The 20,720-nt window shown below is 43.1% G+C and overlaps 1 protein-coding gene across 1 annotated transcript in view; it reads left to right on the forward strand.

Annotated features, from left to right (window-relative positions):
- ryr2a (ryanodine receptor 2a (cardiac)) overlaps positions 1 to 20,508 on the forward strand; it is a 169,182-nt gene extending 148,674 nt beyond the window's left edge. The window contains exons 112-116 of the mRNA XM_063892944.1: positions 15,259 to 15,415; positions 15,861 to 15,925; positions 16,050 to 16,150; positions 16,413 to 16,464; positions 17,343 to 20,508. Of these exons, the coding sequence (XP_063749014.1) occupies positions 15,259 to 15,415; positions 15,861 to 15,925; positions 16,050 to 16,150; positions 16,413 to 16,464; positions 17,343 to 17,438 (471 nt within the window). The 3' untranslated portion in view covers positions 17,439 to 20,508. The remainder of the gene's footprint in view (positions 1 to 15,258; positions 15,416 to 15,860; positions 15,926 to 16,049; positions 16,151 to 16,412; positions 16,465 to 17,342) is intronic.
- Positions 20,509 to 20,720: the final 212 nt, after the last annotated feature.

Below are 20,720 nucleotides of genomic sequence, written 5' to 3' on the forward strand. Positions count from 1 at the left end.
AGGAAATGTTGAATGAGACATGTTAAAATAAAATGATATTGATAAAATGTCACTAAGCATTCGTCACACATGATTTATTCATGGACTTTCAGGAATTTAAAATCTTGCTATAATTTATTTTATTTTCCTTGGGAGAGGAACTTGTAGCTGGGAGAGTGAGTGCTAAATATACGGTTAGCTTAAATGTAACGAAGGATCTTGAGATGGATGAAACGTGGGTATATTTACAGCATGCTGTGCCTCAGAGAGTATCAATTAGATGTAGGGGGCACTGTGACAGATGTGAAGCTGCAACAGGTACATTCTGAGGAGTTCTCTAACAAATAATCTGAAACTAAGACCTGCACCTCCCTCCTTCACTGCTCCTCAGTCTCTTTTTTCTCTGCTCACTGCTGTTATGTTGCTAATGTCAGTAAAGCCTGTCTCATTGAAAGTATCCTTAGGAGCCTGTCAGTAAAAAGGGTCCAGCTCCATTTATGGAGAGAGAGTCATGGGTCAGAGCTTTTATCCTGACAGTGTTCCCCCTCAGGCTCTTTGTGCGGTGCAGCTGAGCTGCTGTTAGATTACGAGCATCTGTTGCGTGACATTAAGGAAGATGAATGTCATGCTACCAACCTGAGCATTTAATTCATGATGCAAGCTCAATTTAAGGCTCTTTGTGTAGAGTAACAGTGCTGATCCTGGATAAAGGGATCTGGAAAGGAAATAGAAACAGGAAACCCGTTCTGTGATGCCGGAGAAGGTTAGCAGCATGATTCCATCCTTTATCCTAAAAGTGAACCCAACCAGATATCATTAATGACTCAAAGAATCTGGGAAATATCAATATGGAGTAGATAACCTGCTCTCTAAGGTCACAAAAGAAGACATTTGATAGAGAAAGACCTAAATTGGTTCTACCATTCAACTCATATATATTTATGTTAAGTATTTGTTTGTTATAATGTCATTATGCAAAACAGTTATGGATGTACTGGTTGTTAGTAACTCAGGTATGGAGTGTGGAATGGAATTTTAGAGGTTGTAAAATACTCGTGAGCGAGGCACTAGGTGCTGTACATATATTGCTGAATAATAGTTGATTAGACATTAATTCAATTAACTCTTTCCATTTGTGGTCCAGGAAAGTTCACTTCATGCTGGAGGCCATGGTGCAGTGAAAGTAGGTCACAGTGGGGTACGATGAGCCAATTTTACTGATGTTATCCTCTAGGCAAGGAAGAATGAGATAGAAGTCAAATGACAACAACTTTTACTTCAGGATGTCTTTCATGCGGCTCACTTTGCCCCCGAGGCAAAGCTTAGTCTTTCATGCTAATGTTTTGCTAAATGATTCACCTGGTTTACACCTTGCTAAATAACGAACATGCATAATACATATTTTCAGACTTGGATACATTTGCTTTGACATCACAGTCATTATACCTGACATGTTAAAAATGTACTTTGATGGGGGGCGCTAGTGAGCAGCGCATGGAGTAGACTTTCAGGAGCTCCTCCGTGCCAATACTTACAGTGGTATGCAAAAGTTTGGGCACCCCTCTGAGATTTCATGACAATTTGCTTTTCCTTTATAATAGAAGATCACAGCAACAACATTTGTTTTCCTACAAAGATGTAGACGTTTTAGTGTTTTCCAGACCAAAATTCTTAGGGTAGCATTACATAGTTTTATTATAATAAAATAAAATGCAAAAAATGGGATGTGCAAAAGTTTGGGCACCCTTATAAATAGCATTCATTTCAACACCTGTACGGATTTATAGCTGACAGGTTGCTGCACAAAATTGCTTTGATTAGCTCATTAGACCTTCAATTACAAAGACAGGTGGAACCAATCATGAAAAAGGCTATTTAACATAGGTAATAGCTGGCTGTGCCTGGCCTAGGTTCTTTCTTAGGGAGTGGCAAGATGGGGACCTCAAAACAACTCTCCACTGACCTGAAAGCTAAGATAATCCAACATTATAAATTAGGAGAAGGGTACAAAAAATTATCTGACAGGTTTAAACTGTCTGTCTCCACAGTCAGAAACGTAGTTGTGAAATGGAAGGCCACATGAACAGTCCGTGTGAAGGAAAGATGTGGTAGGCCGACAAAAATAGGGGAAAGGCACAGGCGAAGGATGGTGAAAATGGTCACAGAGAAGCCACAGACCACCTCCAGAGAACTACAACAACATCTGGCTGCTGATGGTGTAGTTGTTCACCGTTCCACAATCCAGCGTACTTTGCACCAGGAAGAGCTCATTGGAAGGGTGATGTGCAAAAAGCCTTTCCTGAGTGTTAATCACAAGAAGAGTCGCATGAGGTATGCAAAAGCACATCTGGACAAGCCAGAAGCATTTTGGAACAAAATACTGTGGTCAGATGAGACCAAGATTGAGTTATTTGGTCATAACATGAACAGGTATGCATGGCGAAAAAAACACACTGCATTCAATGAAAAGAACTTGTTGCCCACTGTAAAATTTGGTGGAGGATCTATCATGTTATGGGGCTGTGTGGCTAGCACAGGTACTGGAAAACTTGTTAAAGTTGAGGGCCACATGAATTCCTTACAGTACCAGGAGATTCTTGACAAGAATGTTCTAGAGTCAGTCACAAAGTTGAAGCTACGCCGGGGTTGGATTTTTCAGCAGGACAATGATCCTAAGCACCGATCAAAATCCACCAAGGAATTCATGCAGAAGCACAGGTACAATGTTCTGGAATGGCCATCCCAGTCCCCAGACCTTAACATCATTGAAAATGTATGGATTTATTTGAAGAAGGCTGTCCATGCACGGAGGCCAAGAAACCTGACTGAACTGGAGACGTTTTGTGTGGAAGAATGGGCCAAAATACCACCTGCCAGGCTTAAGGGACTTGTCTGTGGCTACAGGAGGCGTCTACAGGCCGTTATTGCAGCAAAAGGAGGCAATACTAAATATTAATGGAATTATTTCTTAGGGGTGCCCAAATTTATGCACATGCCTATTTTTGTTTGAATGCACATAAACATGTTTCTGTTTGACCAATAAAAGTTATTTCACTACTGAGATGTTTCTGTTACCATAAGGTATAACATATGTTAAAATGAAGTTGCTGCTTCAAAAGCTCAGCAAGTGACAAACTGATGCAGTGGTTTTCCTAAGGGGTGCCCAAACTTTTGCATACCACTGTAAATTAACTATTTTGACAGTCTCACATTTAATACCATTAGCCTCGGGAAAATTCACACACGAAAAGCGAACCCAGTTAAGTTTATGCAACAAAATGCCGAGGAAGAAGTATCAAAACGTCGAGCGATCTCAACTATCCTCTGCTAACGCTAACAGTGCTAGCGGTGATCAGCGAGGTCATGACTCCGACGGCAGCGACACGGAGCAGATGCCGTTAACCTGGGAAAACATTGCAGACAGGATTCTTGAAAAAATGAACGACAGGTTTGACAAGCTAGAGCAGACACTTCAGTTAGTGCAGAGTTCTCAACAGGAACTAATGGAGAAGGTAGAGTCGGTGGAAGAGGGAATCCTGGACCATGAGAGCCGCATCACCTGCTTAGAGAAGACGGTCTCGGGACTGAATCATGATAACAACGCGCTCAAGTTAAAAGTGGATGACCTCGAGGGTACTTTGTTTTGTGCACTCTTGAGAGGTTACCGGATTTCTTCCATTTTAGAGATAATGTCAGTACCTGATAATATAACACATGGCAGTATAAATGATACATTTACGTTGGTCTCCTGGAATGTCAAGGGGTTGGGTCATGTGATTAAAAGGGGTCGCGTCTTCTCGCATCTTAAGTCATTAAAGCCGGACGTAATCTTTCTTCAGGAAACGCACATTAGTGTAAATGAGCAACGCATCTACGGCCCAAATATTGATAATCCAGATTTTTTCCGTAAAGTATTTGATTTGATACCAGCCCCTACCCCAAATGTTATTATTGGGGGTGACTTTAACTGTTATCTTGACGCAGTCTTAGACAGACTTTCTACGAAACCGCCTCCCTCAATAACCTCAGTGGGAATTCTGAATGATTTAATTAAAATGAGGAACATGGTTGAAATATGGCGACTGCAACATCCTACAGATAAAGAGTTTTCTTTTTATTCTCATGTCCATAAATCCTACACCAGGATTGATTACTTTCTGATAGCTTCTGAATTACTGCCCAGTGTTACTAACTCTTATCATAATATTTTAATATCGGATCACAGTCCAGTTTCTCTTAACTTCAAGAACATTCTGTCTAGCCCAAAATATAGCTGGCGCTTCAACCCTCTTCTTCTTGAAGACCAGTCTTTTACTGAGCATATGACGGCACGTATAGACAAATTTCTTGTTACAAATGATAATGGGGAAGTCTCTGATTCTATTTTGTGGGAGACCTTCAAAGTAGTTATGAGGGGCCACATTATTTCATTTGAATCAGCTAAGAAAAAAGAACTTAATAACCGCATGAAGGACATTGAAAAGATGCTCCCGGCGCTGGAGGAGACCTACAGATCCTCTCTCTCATCCACTGATTATAATAAGATTTTGAAGCTAAAATACGAATATAATTCCATTCTCAATAAACGCGTTGGAAGCCTGCTACTCAAACTTAAGCGGAAACATTTTGAACTTGGTGATAAACCAGAGAAACTGCTAGCCAGCCAACTGAGGGGCGAAAGGGCTAAGCAGGCTATTCACAGGATAAAATCCAAATCAGGCAGTCTCCTAACCAATCCGACAGAGATAAACACTTGCTTCAGGGACTTAATAATAATAATAATAATAATAAATTAATTTTATATAGCGCCTTTCAGGACTCTCAAGGTCGCTTTACAAAGAGTGTGTGTGTGTGTGTGTGTGTGTGTGTGTGTGAGTGCGTGTGTGAGAGTGGGTGAGGGTGCAAGTGCGCAGGGCGCCAGGTGGGGTTGTGAGGGGGTTAAAGTCCATAGGCCTCAGAGAAAAGGTGTGCCTTGAGGTGCTTTTTAAATGAATCAACTGAGGGGGCACAGCGGATGTGTGGGGGGAGTTGGTTCCACATGGTAGGGGCAGACACACAAAAGGCCCTGTCCCCAAAAGTCTTAAGTCGGGTGCGGGGTACTGCCAGCTGGTCCTTGACAGAGGACCTGAGGGACCGCAGGGGGGTGTAGGGGTGTAGGAGGTCGGAGAGGTAACGGGGGGCAAGGGCGTGGAGGGACTTGTAGGTGAGTAATAGGATTTTGAATTTGATGCGGAATTTGACAGGTAACCAGTGGAGCTGCATGAGGGTGGGGGTGATGTGCTGCCAGGGCTTAATGCCAGTTAAGACCCTAGCAGCAGAGTTCTGTACATATTGCAGTCTGTCCAGGGTTTTTGAGGGGAGACCTGTGAGGATGGCATTGCAATAATCCAGGCGGGTGGAGATGAAGCAGTGAATGAGGGTTTCGGTTACTGAGGCTGAAAGTGAGGGTCGGAGTCTTGAGATGTTTTTCAGGTGGTAGAATGCAGATTTAGTGATGTTGTTAATGTGGGACTGGAATGATAGAGTGGGGTCGAGAATGACACCCAGGTTGCGGACAACGGGTGATGGGGTGATGTAGCAGCCATCCACTTCCAGGAGAAGATCCCCAACCTTCCTGAGCAGTGGCTTGGGCGCCACAACCATGAGCTCAGTTTTATTGCTGTTGAGTTTGAGGAGGTTAGAGGTCATCCAGGTTTTTAGTTCTTGCAGACAGTTGATGAGTGGGCCAGGTGGGAGCAGAGTGGAGGGTTTGGTGCTGATGTACAGTTGAGTGTCGTCGGCGTAGCAGTGGAAACTGAGGCCGTGGTGACGAATAATTTGGCCGAGGGGGAGCATGTAGATGGTGAAGAGGAGAGGGCCGAGCACAGATCCCTGGGGTACGCCATGATTGACTGGGGCCAGGATGGAGTTGGCATCTTTCAGGGTGACATATTGTTTGCGGTTGGAAAGGTAGGACTGAAACCAGGAGAGAGCTGAGCCCCTGAGGCCGATGAGCTCAGTGAGACGGGAGAGGAGGATGGAGTGGGACACTGTGTCAAAGGCTGCAGAGAGGTCGAGGAGGATGAGGATGGAGATGAGGCCATTGTCGGCGGCAGTGAGCAGGTCGTTAGTGATTTTAATGAGGGCGGTCTCGGTGCTGTGTTGAGTTCTGAAGCCAGATTGGAGGGGTTCAAAGAGCTCATGGTGTGACATGTGATGTTGAAGCTGGGAAGCCACTGCTCTTTCCAGAATTTTACTTAGGAAAGGAAGGTTGGAGATTGGACGATAGTTGTTAGGGTCGTCAGGGTCCAGACCGGGCTTTTTCAAGGTGGGAATGACTGCAGCTGTTTTGAAGCCTGAGGGCACCACACCAGAGTCCAGTGAGCAGTTTATGATGGCGGCAATAGAGGCAGAGATGACAGGGAGGCAGGTCTTCACCAGGGTGGTAGGCATGGGGTCCAGCTGGCTGGAGGAGGTCTTCGCTTTGGACACCAAGTCATGCACCTGGTCAGTGTCCAACATGGTGAAGGAGGAGAGGCAACACTGCAGTGGGCAGGCAGTAGGGGTGTCGGCACCAGGATGGTGGGGAGAAGGGGGGGGTGGCGTAGAATATTGCAGAAGGTGATTATGAATAGTTTCCACTTTTTTCTGAAAGAAGTCCAGGAACCTGGAACACAGATCAGCTGCATCAGAGGGTTGGGGGGAATCAGGAGGGCGCAGTAGTCGGTTGATTGTTATGAAAAGCTTTTTAGGGTGGTTTTGTTGGTTATTAATAAGTATGGAGTAGTAGAGTGTCTTCGCCTTCAAGAGAGCCTCCTTGTAGTCCCTGATGTGGTCTTTGTAGGCCTCATGGTGTACGGTGAGGCCAGATGTCCTGTAGCGCCTCTCAAGCTGGCGGCCGGCTGCTTTCATGAGGCGGAGCTCAGGAGTAAACCAGGGAGCGGGGCGTGCAAATGAGACCAACCGGGTTATGGGAGGGGCAACTGAGTCCAGACTGAAGGAGAGAGCAGTATTGTAGTGTTCCACCAGACCATCCACGGTGGTGTTAAGAGGGGGAGTGGCCAGGTGGGTCACAAGGGTGGAAGACAACAGGGATGTGCAGACCTGTTTGGTTTTCCGAAATGTGATGGTTCGTTTACTGGGCTGACTGGGAAGGGGCACAGAAACAGAGAATGAGATGGCGAGATGGTCCGAAATAGCCAGGTCATCACACTGGAGATGACAGGGGGTGATTCCAGTGGAGCACACAAGGTCAAGGGTGTGCCCCTTGGTGTGTGTTGGAACATGCACATGTTGCGCAATACTAAAACAGTCCAATAGTGACAAAAAGTCAGAGGCAAAGGGGCAGTTAGCCGAGTCCACATGAATGTTAAAGTCACCCATTAAAATAGTAGATGGGTACATGGGGCAGATGGTGGCAAGCAACCCGGAGAGCTCTGACAAGAAGTGGGTGGAGGCTTTAGGCGGCCGGTAGATAAGCAGCACTTGGAGCTGTGTAGCGCCTGCCAATGCAAAATGGAGACTTTCGAAGGAAGTGGAGCTGACTGGAAATTCTTTGACCAGTATATTAGATCGATGAATAACAGCTAGCCCACCACCACGGCCAAGGCTATTCTATAAAGAACTGTATTCGAGTAAGGTACAGGCTACTGAAGCAGATTTCTGTAACTTTTTTGACAATTTAAATGTTCCCAAATTAGATAGTGTAGCGAGGGAGGATCTAGATGCCCCATTTTCTGAAACTGACCTATTGATTGCTATTCGATCCTTCCCCTCTGGAAAAGCATCTGGCCCAGATGGCTTCGGTTGTGAATTTTATAAATCATTTCATAACAAAATAGTTCCGCTCATGCTGCGGATGATGAATGACTCTAGGAGAAATGAAACGCTCCCCAGTTCATTATATGAAGCAAATATCTGCTTGCTTTTGAAGGGAGGAAGGGAAGAGTTAGACCCTGCAAGTTACAGACCTGTTGCTCTTTTAAATTCTGATTTGAAAATAATAACTAAAGTCCTGGCTACAAAATTAGGGAGGCATATTTCCACAATCATACACCCCAATCCAGAGGTGGGACCAAGTCACTGTTTGGCAAGTCCCAAGTAAGTCCCAAGTCTCAGCAGTCAAGTCCAAGTCAAGTCCCAAGTAAAGACAGAGAAGGGCAAGTCGAGTCCAAGTCCAAGTAACACCAAAGCCAAGTCGAGTCCAAGTCCAAGTCCCAAGCTTCTTCGAGTCCTGAACAAGTCATCATGTACTCTTCACTTAATAATGCCATTATCAGACTAACGATCACACAATTTCAACATATCAACCTAATCTTCAGTATTTTTTTATACATACAGATTAAACTATGCATATATTTTATATATCTGTATATACGCATGCGCCCAAAGACCTTCAAAGTATTGTGTGTGAATGGTGGGTTAGAAATGTATGAGAACGGAAGGCACCACTGTCATCCTAAAGTTGGTAAAGCGCCTTGACTAGTGAGGCATGGACTGTGTGGATGCATGTAACTGGCATTGATGCTTCAGTGGATGCCAGTTACAGTAGGTCAACATTTTGCTTAAATCACAAAGAAACCTAATATTTCAATAAAACAATGTTTAATCTGCATAACAATTAAGCAGCATGACTACACACAATGAAAGGTGCTGGGGGTAGGCGCTTGAGAGACAGACAGACAGAGAGAGAGACAGAGTACACCTCCCTAATCTTAGTTATTTGTGTACTGTATGTGAGTGTGTTCGTGTATTTATGTACTGTGTGTGTGTGTGTGTGTGTGTGTGTGTGTGTGTGTGTGTGTGTGTGTGTGTGTTCGTGTATTTATGTACTGTGTGTGTGTGTGTGTGTGTGTGTGTGTGTGTGTGTGTGTGTGTGTGTGTGTGTGTGTGTGTGTGTGTGTGTTCTCATCTGATCTGGTTGTGTGTGTGTGTGTGTGTGTGTGTGTGTGTGTGTGTGTGTGTGTGTGTGTGTGTGTGTGTGTGTTCTCACTCGTGCCATGCCGTTTGCTTTCAGGTGATCAGGAAGGGCTGGTTGACCATCAACAACATTAGAGAGAAAGAGAGAGACATACAGAGAGAGATCAAGATGAAGAATTGCATTTGCAAAAAATTAAACTGGATAGCAGTGTGTCCGACATCTGCGAGCGATGGGGACGCATTATAATGCCCCCATGGCTGAACACACGCTCTACTGGAGCGCTGGAAGCAGGAACAGCTAAGACCCTCATGGCCACAGGGAACAATGATGGAAGGTTACTCTTATTCGTTGCCCAAAAGAGTAGAGCATTCTGTCCTTCACATCTGTCCAGATAGTGACTTAGCTGAAGTGCAGGACTGTCAACAAAATCCTTCTTGGGCTTTTTGCGGTATGCTGCAAACAGGCCCTGCTCTTGACCAGTGGAATCATCTTCACGTTCTTCCTCCACAATCGCCCCAGCCCGATGGAACTCAGCAGCATCCTTTAAAATAAGATCTGAAAAACATTTGAGATAGATATTGAAGAGCAAATGTTATAATTCATGGAACAAGGTGCCATCATATCAGTTACAGTTATGCATCCCTAAACCACAGGCTTACCCTTCACTTTATCAGCCACTTCCTCCTTGACATCCGGCGTGACCATCACATGGGGCTCCACCCACTGAAGAGAGAAGAGGGGATCCAAAGCAGCCGCTTTAAGGTAGACTGGATCAGAAAAGGGTGCCGGATATTTCGTCTTGATTGTTGTCCATTCTCACATTGATAAAGATTCCCCGAAATCGTTTTTTCAAAGAAGCTTGGAGTGCCTTGACAAGGCCTCTCAGGAATGTGACTTCAGTTTTCAGGCTCTCCAAGTGATGATTCAGAGATAGAACCGAGGGTAAAACATAACTGATGGTCACCACGTTTTCTCCCTGAGTCATATCTGTTGCCTCCCCAAATGGCTTCAGGATATCCAATAGCTCAGTCATCAGATTCCACTCTCTTGCCGAAAAGGACAGTTCCTTGTGCCCCACGCTTTCCAGTACCTGACACAGCTGTGTTTTGTCATACTGCAGGGCTGCCTTAACCTGTCTGAGTTGTGAATTCCAACGGGTTTTCACCGCGGCAGGAATACCCCCTCGCGCTCCAAACTCAGCCTCAAATGCATCCTTGAAAGTTGAGCTGGTGTGCAGTAATGCACTAACTTTGGTGAGCTTTGCGAGGGTTGAAGCTGTCGCTTTGGTCTCCTTTAAGCCATCACCCACTACAAGCTGTAGAGAGTGTGCAAAACACTGCAAGCGTGTTTGCTTGGCCATGGCTTCATTTACATTCTCCATGTCTTCTAAAGAGAGGTCATACCAGAGCTCAGGGTCATCGATTGGCTCATCCTCGGTCTCATCCACCTCGCTGGGGAAGCACACTGTAAAAGCCTTTTTCATATTTGCAGCGTTGTCACAGAGTATGAAATCCAGCTTCTCCTTGATCCCGTAATTTTTGCAGATACTTTCAAAAAGCTCACAAATTCTTTCGGCCGTATGTGGGCCTATGAAGCGATCACAGGAGAGGAGATTGGACCTTAACTGTATGCTGCCCTGCTCTTGTCTTTCCATATAGTGAACAGTTACCCCAAGGAAGCCCCTCATTCTTCTGTCAGACCAAATGTCCACTGTGACTGAAACATGGTCAGTCTTACTTATTTGTGTCTTCAGCCACATACGTGTGTCCTCAGCAACGTTTTCCACTTTGGAAGTTAGTGTTCTGCGGCATACTGGAATATATTTGCTGTCAACCACTGATAAAAACTGCCGAAAAAATCTGTTCCCCACTATCGACAGGGGCATGTTGCATCCAATGACCAAGTCTGTCAGTATTGAATTGGTAATGGCTTTTTGTTGTGGGTGGGCAGGATTGTATTGGGTACCTTTTTGGCTTGAAAAAGCAGAAATCAATGGCTGGTGTGGATCACTTGCGATGCTTTTGGTCGTCATGTATTCTTCAAATCTGTATGAGATAAATACATTTACATTTATTATATTAAAACGTTTATTTATCATACAAACACCCTAGCTGCCTCTAGGGGATGTGTGACATGAAAAGGGCAATGGTGGATCTATGATGTTATATTATACTAATAAATAAACAAATAACTAATACATTATTTCAAATGGGTTTCTTCAAGATATTACAATTAAATAAATGAAATGATTTGTAAGCCTTTAATTAAAAACGTATGTGGCAAGAATAAGCCTGATTACATTCCAGAATGCAGGTCAAACGGAAAATCTACTTCAAATAGCCATACTAGTGTAAGAAACAATAGCTACAATTAATTTACACATTCGCATTTCATGGGCTTAGCTGGGCTTATTGTTTTGAGTTTCAGAACAGGCAGTGGTGTTTATGTGGAATCAAATCAATGTCCAAATCAATTATTTTAGTAGACATGCACGTTCGATGATACAGTAGAGTTTTAAGGCATGTCAACATAGCCTATCGGTCTCTGACAGTTGACGGTTTGTGACGTGAACGAGCCGCCATTTTCGAGGTATTCCGAGGAACAATTACTGTGTCAGTGGGCGGCAACTCTGAGGCAAAGTCGACATAACGGTCTCTGGCATCTTTGCTGAGCTTGTCTCTATACGGTATCCTGTCGCGTTGTCTGTTTTGTCCATTTCCCCTGGTTTTCGCTATTTAAAAAATGATATGCTTGTAGATAACCCTTTGCCTCAGAGTTTCCGCCCACTGTCACAGTAATTGTTCCTCGGAATACCTCGAAAATGGCGGCTCGTTCACGTCACAATTGTATAAAAAACGTCAACTGTCAGAGACCGATTTGCAGGGATGCAAAACATGTATGGACCTAAAATTCAATGAATTTACACCAAGCATATTATTTCCACCATGCTACATTTTAACGTTGGACCACCACACCGAACATGCACGTTTTTTAAATAGTTTTAAAGCCTATCTCTGGTCATGCTAGCTAGCTAGTTATGACCATTACACCATGCTACATGATTAACATCAACTTACTTGTCTTTGTGCAGTCGCAAGTGGCGGACAAAGTTGGATGTTGTTGCCTCTCCATCAGAAATCTTGGCTCGGCAAGTTTTGCATGTTGCAAACCGCTTTTTTTCTTTAACAATGTAGTCTGTGAACGCGAATGCCACTATTCGTGGTGTGGACGCCATCTCCTCTGCGTGCCGACTAACGTTGTTCTTCGTTGACTCATGTATTCATTTGAAATAGAAAACGCTCGAGTGACATGAAAAAAGGGGGGAAATAGCTGACTCGCACGTAGCCTAAAGCTGACTGACGTTCCTCCAGATTTACCAGGGAGAAAATAGTTTACTTCAGGCCTACGAACATTATCAGACCAGGATATAAGCTAGTACACTTTGGCAAAATAGGACCATCTTGGCTGTGAAAAGTGTGTGATTTAGGCTATTTTGTTTCTCATGCAGACCGGACGCTCGACTTCTGTAACATGTCTCAGGTATCAGCCAGTAGGCTCTGCCCGCCCGTCCGCTTTTTTAGTTTGTTTCTTTGTTTTTCTCGCGGAAGTGAATGAGTCTCTGGGGTGTCTTGGTCCACGATCAGGAAATTTATTTTTTGACTGGAGACATGTCAAGTCATTACAAGTCAAAGAGGCAAAGTCCGATTCAAGTCTCGAGTGAATAGTTTTCAAGTCCAAGTCGAGTCGCAAGTTATGGCGAATTTTATCAAGTCGAGTCTGAAGTCATTAAAATAATGACTCGAGTCTGACTCGAGTCCAAGTCATGTGACTCGAGTCCACATGTCTGCCCCAATCAGACTGGATTTATTCCAGGTCGGTTTTCTTTTAGTAATGTCCGTCTGCTCTTAAACACAATATACTCGGTGCATGGGAAAAATACACAAGCTGCGGTTCTATCTCTCGATGCCCAGAAGGCATTCGATCAGGTCGAATGGCCTTACATGCTGAAGACACTAAAACAATTTGGATTTGGGGAAAATTTCGTTGAATGGGTGAAAATAATTTATCTTAAACCAGTTTCCTCTATTCTCACTAACTCAGATAGATCCCGACCCTTTGATCTGCAGTGGGGTGGGAGGCAGTGCGACCCACTCTCTCCTCTTCTCTTTGATATTTCTTTGGAGCCGCAGTGGGTATAAGGGGCCACCCAGGCATTCGCGGGGTGAAGTTTGGTGATGTTGAAAGCCTTGTCAATCTGTATGCTGATGATTTATTGGTCTGCTTATCAGACCCAAGGGTCTCAGTACCCAACCTCCTGAATGACATAGAATCATTTGGTAAACTGTCTGGGTATACAATTAACTGGGACAAATGTGAATTCATGCCATTAACAAATATCTGTCCTATTTTTTTGAGATCTTTGCCATGTAAACTTGTTACTACCCATATTAATTATCTCGGCCTCAAGATCTCCAAAAATCCCAAACTTTTACTGAAATTGAACTATTTAGATATGATGGATAAACTAAAAGCTAATATTAGGAAATGGAAGTTGCTCCCTCTCTCTATGATTGGCCGCATTAATGCCATTAAAATGGTGGCACTTATACCTTACTTATATAAGGTTCTTATACCTTTTTCAAAACCTCCCTGTCTTTTTACCATTGTTTTTTTTTCAAGCAATTGGATTCAACTATCTTGTCATTTGTCTGGGCAGATAACCCCCCCCCCGCACTTCTAAGGCACATCTGCAGAGGAAGGCAAAGAGGGGTGGCCTCGGCCTTCCAGTTTTAGGCATTATTACTGGGCTGCGAATGCGAGGGCTCTTATGTTCTGGCAGCCGGGCCCTCCTTATGATGACTATTCCTCTCCACTTTGGCTTAAGATTGAATCCATGTCTTTGTCACAAACCTCGCTTCCAGCACTGCATTTTTCAAATGTACAACTGTCCCACAATTTATCTGGCCACTATTTTGTTGTTAGTAATTCTTTAAAGATACTGAATCAAATAAGAAAAATTCTTGGATTATCAAAGATTTCGGTGAATGCCCCAATAACTGGTAATCATTTGTTTAAACCAGGTTTGACGGATGCGGTGTTTTTGGACTGGAGAGAGAGGGGCCTACGCTGTATTTCAGATTTGTACATAGATAACACCTTTGTGTCCTTCCCCCTGCTCCAGGCTAGATATCACCTCTCTCAGTCACATTTTTATCGATACTTACAGGTCAGACATTTTGTAAGGCAGCAAGTCTCTGATTGTACATGATAGGTTAAGGGGCCGTACATCTCTACAAGGTTGACAAATCACAACAAATCCTGCCAGCTAACCAATCAGAGCAGACTGGGCTCTGGTTTCAGACAGAGGGTGACAGGAGGTGCTGCAGCACAGGCAGTATGAGAAAAATGAAGAGCTTTTTGAACATTAAAGCATGGAGACATGTCCCAGTAGAGACACTACATACTGATATGAAGCTGGAAATGAGAATAATATGTTATATTTAAGCTTCATGCTTTGGTGAACTCTGTACTTTTAATGTGTAGTGAGCATGTGTGATATATGTGTCAAATATGTAGGAGCATCTTCAGTGATGGAGGAGGAAACAGGTGGAGACAGAACAAATGTGATGAGCTGGTACCAAGCCATCTGAAAGAAACACTATATAAGGCCTCTATGGTGTGTGTTTTCTGAGGGTGGGAGGGGGCCTTCTGTCACCCGGAAATTTCTGAACACACACACTCTAATCCCTTATAGTCAGTCACCCATAGCATTCCACAGAGTGCTTCTGTTTCCTATTAAGGGGCTGGGGGGTTCTACAGTATGGTGACAGGGGCTTAGTGGAGGGAAGACTGATGAAGGGCCACGGCCCCGGGCAGCTTTTGGCTCCTTCCTCCCCTCGCTGAGTGTGAATAAATCCCTTAGAATAACACATTGAGCAGGAGGAGAGGATCTGAGCTGATCTCTTAATCACAGTAGGCTGTTTAACCTAAGCCTGTCCCTCTATCCAGATCCCCATTGACACACACTCATTGTCTTTATATTACTAGTATTGAGTGATAATGGGACACACACCATTAGTTTTAGCCTTTTGACATTATGAGCTTTTCCACAGTAAAAACTGGGTTGTTAAAGGCTGGTTGCACGGAGCTATTATAGATATTATTCATTTTCTTTTTTACTTAAACTGAATGAAAAATAATCTGTGGGATATTTCATCTTTAATAGTTCCATCCACTCCTGCAAATTATATGTATATATGTTTTAATATTACTGTAATTTAGTGCAAACAAATAATAAGATTGTAATGCGATACTTAATTGTAAAACTCCTTTTCTCCTGTGTGTGTGTGTGTGTGTGTGTGTGTCCCGCCCGCTTGCAGTGCTACATGTTCCACATGTATGTAGGCGTGAGAGCAGGGGGGGGGATCGGAGACCAGATTGAAGACCCAGCAGGAGACGAGTATGAGATCTATCGCATCATCTTTGACATCACCTTCTTCTTCTTTGTCATCGTCATCCTCCTGGCCATCATCCAGGGTGAGGGATGCAACACACACACACACCCACGCACGCACACACACACACGCACACACACACACACACACACACACGCATGCACGCACGCACGCACACACACACACACACACACACACACACACACACATATGCAGATTTCTTATAGTAATCAGCATTTTTTTTTAATAAATGACATTATGGTTCTTCGGTGTCAGATGCAGTGTTTATGAATTTCCAATAAATCCCAAGTGTTTAGTCTTGTTTTGTAGAGAGGTTGACAAATGCCATATATTTTTACTGAATTGACCAATCCTGGTACAATTGATATGAAAATCTGGGCACCATTATGTCTAACTTTTTTTCAGTGTACACATACAATAATAAAACAGATCTAGCACTGTGAGTCCATTCAACAAAACAAAGGGTGTTGCAGGAAGCTAACGTGATCTGTGTTCTGATCACCTAGGGTTGATCATTGATGCTTTTGGTGAGCTGAGGGACCAGCAGGAACAAGTGAAAGAAGACATGGAGGTGAAAAGACACACTCACACACTTCACATTTTAAATACAGTATAAAAGAAGTCATCACCAAACAGTGGCATGTAATGGTTTTTATGAATGATAATCAGCTAACTGTTTCATGTCTCTCTTCCAGACCAAATGTTTTATCTGTGGTATCGGCAATGACTACTTTGACACAGTGCCACATGGCTTTGAAACGCACACACTACAGGAGCACAACCTAGCCAACTACCTGTGAGTACATTTGGACTGTGTGTCTGTGCCAACCTGTATCTATAATTATACCTGCCTTGTTCACCCCTGATTATAGGACTAGTTTCTGTTGGTCTCTGCTTCAATTTTATTTAACATTTGTAAATGATAAATGCTGTGTCATAGAATGGATAACATGCAACCCCAGTCCCTATCCAGTACCGCATGTGAGGGATGATATTGTCAGTGAATATGTTTTTCTGATGTGTGTGTGTGTGTGTGTGTGTGTGTGTGTGTGTTTCAGATTCTTTGTGATGTATCTCATCAACAAAGATGAAACAGAGCACACTGGCCAGGTAAAGCAACTCCTTCTCCTCTGCTCTCAGTAAACACACATTACTGTGATAGTGTAATGTGGTTAGTATGGCTCAGCTTCAAACTGAACTGCGCTGCTATGGATCCGTGCTGCTGGCACTGTGAGAGCCTCTGTCTGCTTCAAACAAATGCAGCCCCTTTCTGTTGGTGGAATCGTGCCCCTCTGTGTGATGGCAGGCCATGTGGAACAGTCAGTTTGAAGCACACTGAGGTCCTTAGTGGCTCAGTGTTTGAAGCTCTCACTGCTTTACTTACCTCTGACATGTTGTATAATGGTATTGTTTCCCAGTGATGGAAAGTAACTAAATGAATGTACTCAAATATTGTACTTAAGCACTTTTTTGACATATCTGTATTTTACTCGAGTATTTATGTTTAATGCTTCTTTACACTTCTACTACACTACATTTTTGTAACACTCATAGTTACTTTGTACACATAAAAGACCTGATATTATACATGATATGCTGACGGTATAATGCAGTACTGTGCTTCTTATCTATGCTGGTCCACACTACAACACACTAAAATGCCTTTATGTGTAAAAAAACAAAACGATGATAAAATAGCTATAATAATATAATACTTTGAAAAAGATCCATTCTGCAAAATGAGTGCTTTTACTTGAAATACTTTAGTTACATTTAGCTGATAAATTCATTCTGAAATTGTTCATTGTGCAGAATGAATACCAGTATATTTTGATGCTTCGCACTTTTACTTAAGTAACATTCTAAAATTAGGACTTTCACTCGTAATAGAGTATTTCAGGACCATAGTATTTAAGTAAAGTATCTGATTACTTCTTCTCCTCCTCCTTCGTTCTTTCCTACCTCCTCCCATGTGTTTGTTCTCAAAGGAGTCTTATGTATGGAAGATGTACCAGGAGCGCTGCTGGGAGTTTTTCCCAGCTGGTGACTGTTTCCGGAAACAGTACGAGGATCAGCTCAACTGATCTGCTCCTCCAGACTCTTCCCTTTCATACTGTAACCTGCTGGAGGCCCTCTACAGCCATGGTCTCCTTCCTCCTCCTTCAAACCTTTCTTACTGCTCTCCAAGGAGTCCCTGTTCTACCCAGCGAAGGGTTCTACACCTGACAGTCTGAAAGGACCTACACCCCCCCTCCCCCAAGCCTTTCTCACAGCTCTTCCTCATCCAGACACTCAACTCGCCAGCTCTGCCCCAACACCCAGAACACTTTTTTTGGAATGCTTTGAACTCTGACTTTGTACATAAAAAATATCAGAGTATATGCTGTACAGAATGTGACTGGTGGCACGTCAAGGATTATGGCTTCATGTTGTTCTCCATTCACAGAATCAAGCAAAAATACCAAGGAATAATGGAGCACGGGTACAAGGAAGGACCGAACAGGGACAGAAGAGCGGAGTGGATTCTACCTGAAGGACTATTATCCACACACAGAGAGCAGGCATTAGTATGATAATGTGTACCACTTTTAATGTGTAAAATGCACGTTGCATGTAGGGACAGGGGGTGGATGTTAAAAAAGGAACACCTGTACAACCCTGCTGTGATCCAACACAACAGCTCTGCAATAATCACACCTCCGAGGAGAGTGTGTGTCCGCTTTAGACTGTCAGAGAGGCGAGTGCTTCGATTAAGCTCTAAAGGGTTCTTAGTTTGTGCTACAGGTCAAGTAGGGAGAACAAGGTGCCTGATGGAATCCAAACAGCATCAAACTAACGTCTCCACAATGACTGCAGAGGGGAATCCTCACCTCCGTCAGCCACACCTGCACATCCTGATCCCCACAGAGGGCCGTTGCACTGGATTTAATTATGGTGTAGTTTATAGATGTTAATGTTGGGGCCACATGCCAACACTGGGTGTGAAGGGCCCCTCCACTGAGTGTTTACATCGCCAGCTACATAACCAATAGTCCATTTGTCCAGTCACAATCTTCCTTCAGCAAGTTGTCTACATCTTTTTTTAAAGATCACAGAAATAAATCAATGTCCCTAAATCTGAGCTTGCAAAATTTGAATTAATTGTTGACGTATTTGATTATTGTGGGATATTTGGGGGGATTTTTCCCCCAGTAGCAGCTTGGCATAAGAATGGCTGTCAGTCCAACACTGATCACATGACCTGACACCCCCACAAACCTTCACTCTCACTGCTGGCCGAGGCTTGGTCTGTTCTTTATTATTGATGAATTTAAGAAACATCACAGCCTCTGCACGTCCCCAGTGGGGCGTTAGGTCTTTTTCAATCTATTCTACTTGATGAGGGCTTGCTCCGTACATTTAGTAATCAAAGGATGTTTAGGTTTTATAAAAAGCAATAAGAAAGCAGCAGAAAGGGATTTGTCTGTCTTTAGAGCTGCAGTCTTTATAGCACATGCTAGTCAGCTAATAAATAATATAAATAATCAGGCAGACTGGAGCATCCCATCGATCACAGCTTGTGGACAGGCTGAAGACAGGTGATCAGTTTGTGGGGGGGCAGGAGGATGCAGTGCCTTACTCAGCTCCAGGAGATGGAGGAATGTCAGAGAGCTTCACAGAAGTAGAATGTATGTGTAAAGAGTTTATGGTGAATGGATTGTTAACGGTAAAGTATCTAGAGCTTTCACATTCTCTGCAACCTCTCAAAGATACAAGTCAGCATTCACATTTATAGCAAAGGCTGCCAGAAATGTGCACACACGCTCACACACTGGTGGCCATCAGGAGACATCTTGCCCAAGGAAGCTTTGCCATTTTTACATGGGATCTCACAACACATTTGAATCATTTAAAATGTCCCTTGCACGAGCTTTAGATCCCCATGCAGTGCAGAGAGAGGTGTTACAGTTGAAAACATTGCCAGCCTGTCAGATGATCTTTTTATAGTCTGGTAAAGTTCTGATAGCTAGTTCTAGCTTGCTAAATTAAGGGATCTAATCCAACTGGTTCTTTTTGTTGAAAGAGTGTTGATTCAACTGTATCATTCTGGAGACAGACGTTTGTGTTGCTGTTCAATGGTTTACAATTGTTTTTGGTGTTTGTTATATTGAATTACTACGAATATTTAATATAAATGGGTACGATTGAATACAAGAAACACCTCTAACTGAATTACAACACATGATTGGTCTGCTGGGGTACAGCAGGAGCAGTTTACATTATTTGTGATGCTGCCAGTACGTCCTCTTTACAGATGGATTCATCATTAATGTTTTGTTTTTTTTGCAGACACACAAACTGTATACATCATCTCACGAGCAATACAGGAGTCAACACGGACACATAAGCATCACACAGGACAATTTGTTGGATTTTATGCTTTTATTTCCACTTTGTATTTTAATTCTTCCCTCGATGCAAAGCAGCAAAAACGACTGATAGAGTTTAAGTAGAAGCTTCAACAAAAAACATTTCATGACTACAAAATGTAACCCCTATGAATTATATGAGTATATGATCCTTTTTAGTGATGTTTACTGAAGCACTCCTCATTGGTTGGCTGAGAGTGTGGACTGAATGAATGCTCGGAGCTTACAGATGTTCAACACCGCCTGGAAACATTTGAAATCAGAACGGTTTGTGAGGTTTGTTTGTTTTTTTGGTGATGATCTTATGCAATACAGCAAAGAGAGTTACTCTTTTTGTATAGACATTCTCCCTAAAATATCTGAGAAAAAATGCCATTGCATGTTTATTATGCGGGTTTGATAAAAACGTATAACATAGAAACGGGATCTATGTCACCCTTAAATTGTTTAATAGGATTATTTAAGATGAATTAAGATTTTTGGTATTATTGTATTTAAGTGTTGTGGGCTTCATTGTAACTCTTCAAGTCCTTTGCCACAAGTGCAACCCAAAAAAGGAAGGGGCTCCTGCTTCCTGTTTTCTCTGAGAGGAGGGTTTATTAAGATTTCATTTCAGCTCAAGCAATAGCCCTTCAAGGAGTGTATGAGGGAGACTGACCGTTGTACATTGCAAACAAAGGCAAAACAAATAAAGCTTGCTTAACTTTGTCTCAATTTAAAATAAAATTATTTATTCATTTTTTTATCTATGGATTTTATTTACCAAACAAACAATGGTGTGGCGATAAACCTGAAGTTCAGTTATAGTAGTTCACCACTTAATCTTAAAGGTGCAATATATAGCCATCCCATACTGGCTGAGCTCTGCCTGACCCATGCTCCTTCAGCTCTATGAAACGGGGCAGGCGTCCTACTACAATGTTCCATTTCCCGGGCTACGCACAAACTCTGCACCGA

The sequence above is a fragment of the Eleginops maclovinus genome, chromosome 10, assembly GCF_036324505.1.
Source record: "Eleginops maclovinus isolate JMC-PN-2008 ecotype Puerto Natales chromosome 10, JC_Emac_rtc_rv5, whole genome shotgun sequence".
Classification (NCBI taxonomy): domain Eukaryota; kingdom Metazoa; phylum Chordata; class Actinopteri; order Perciformes; family Eleginopidae; genus Eleginops; species Eleginops maclovinus.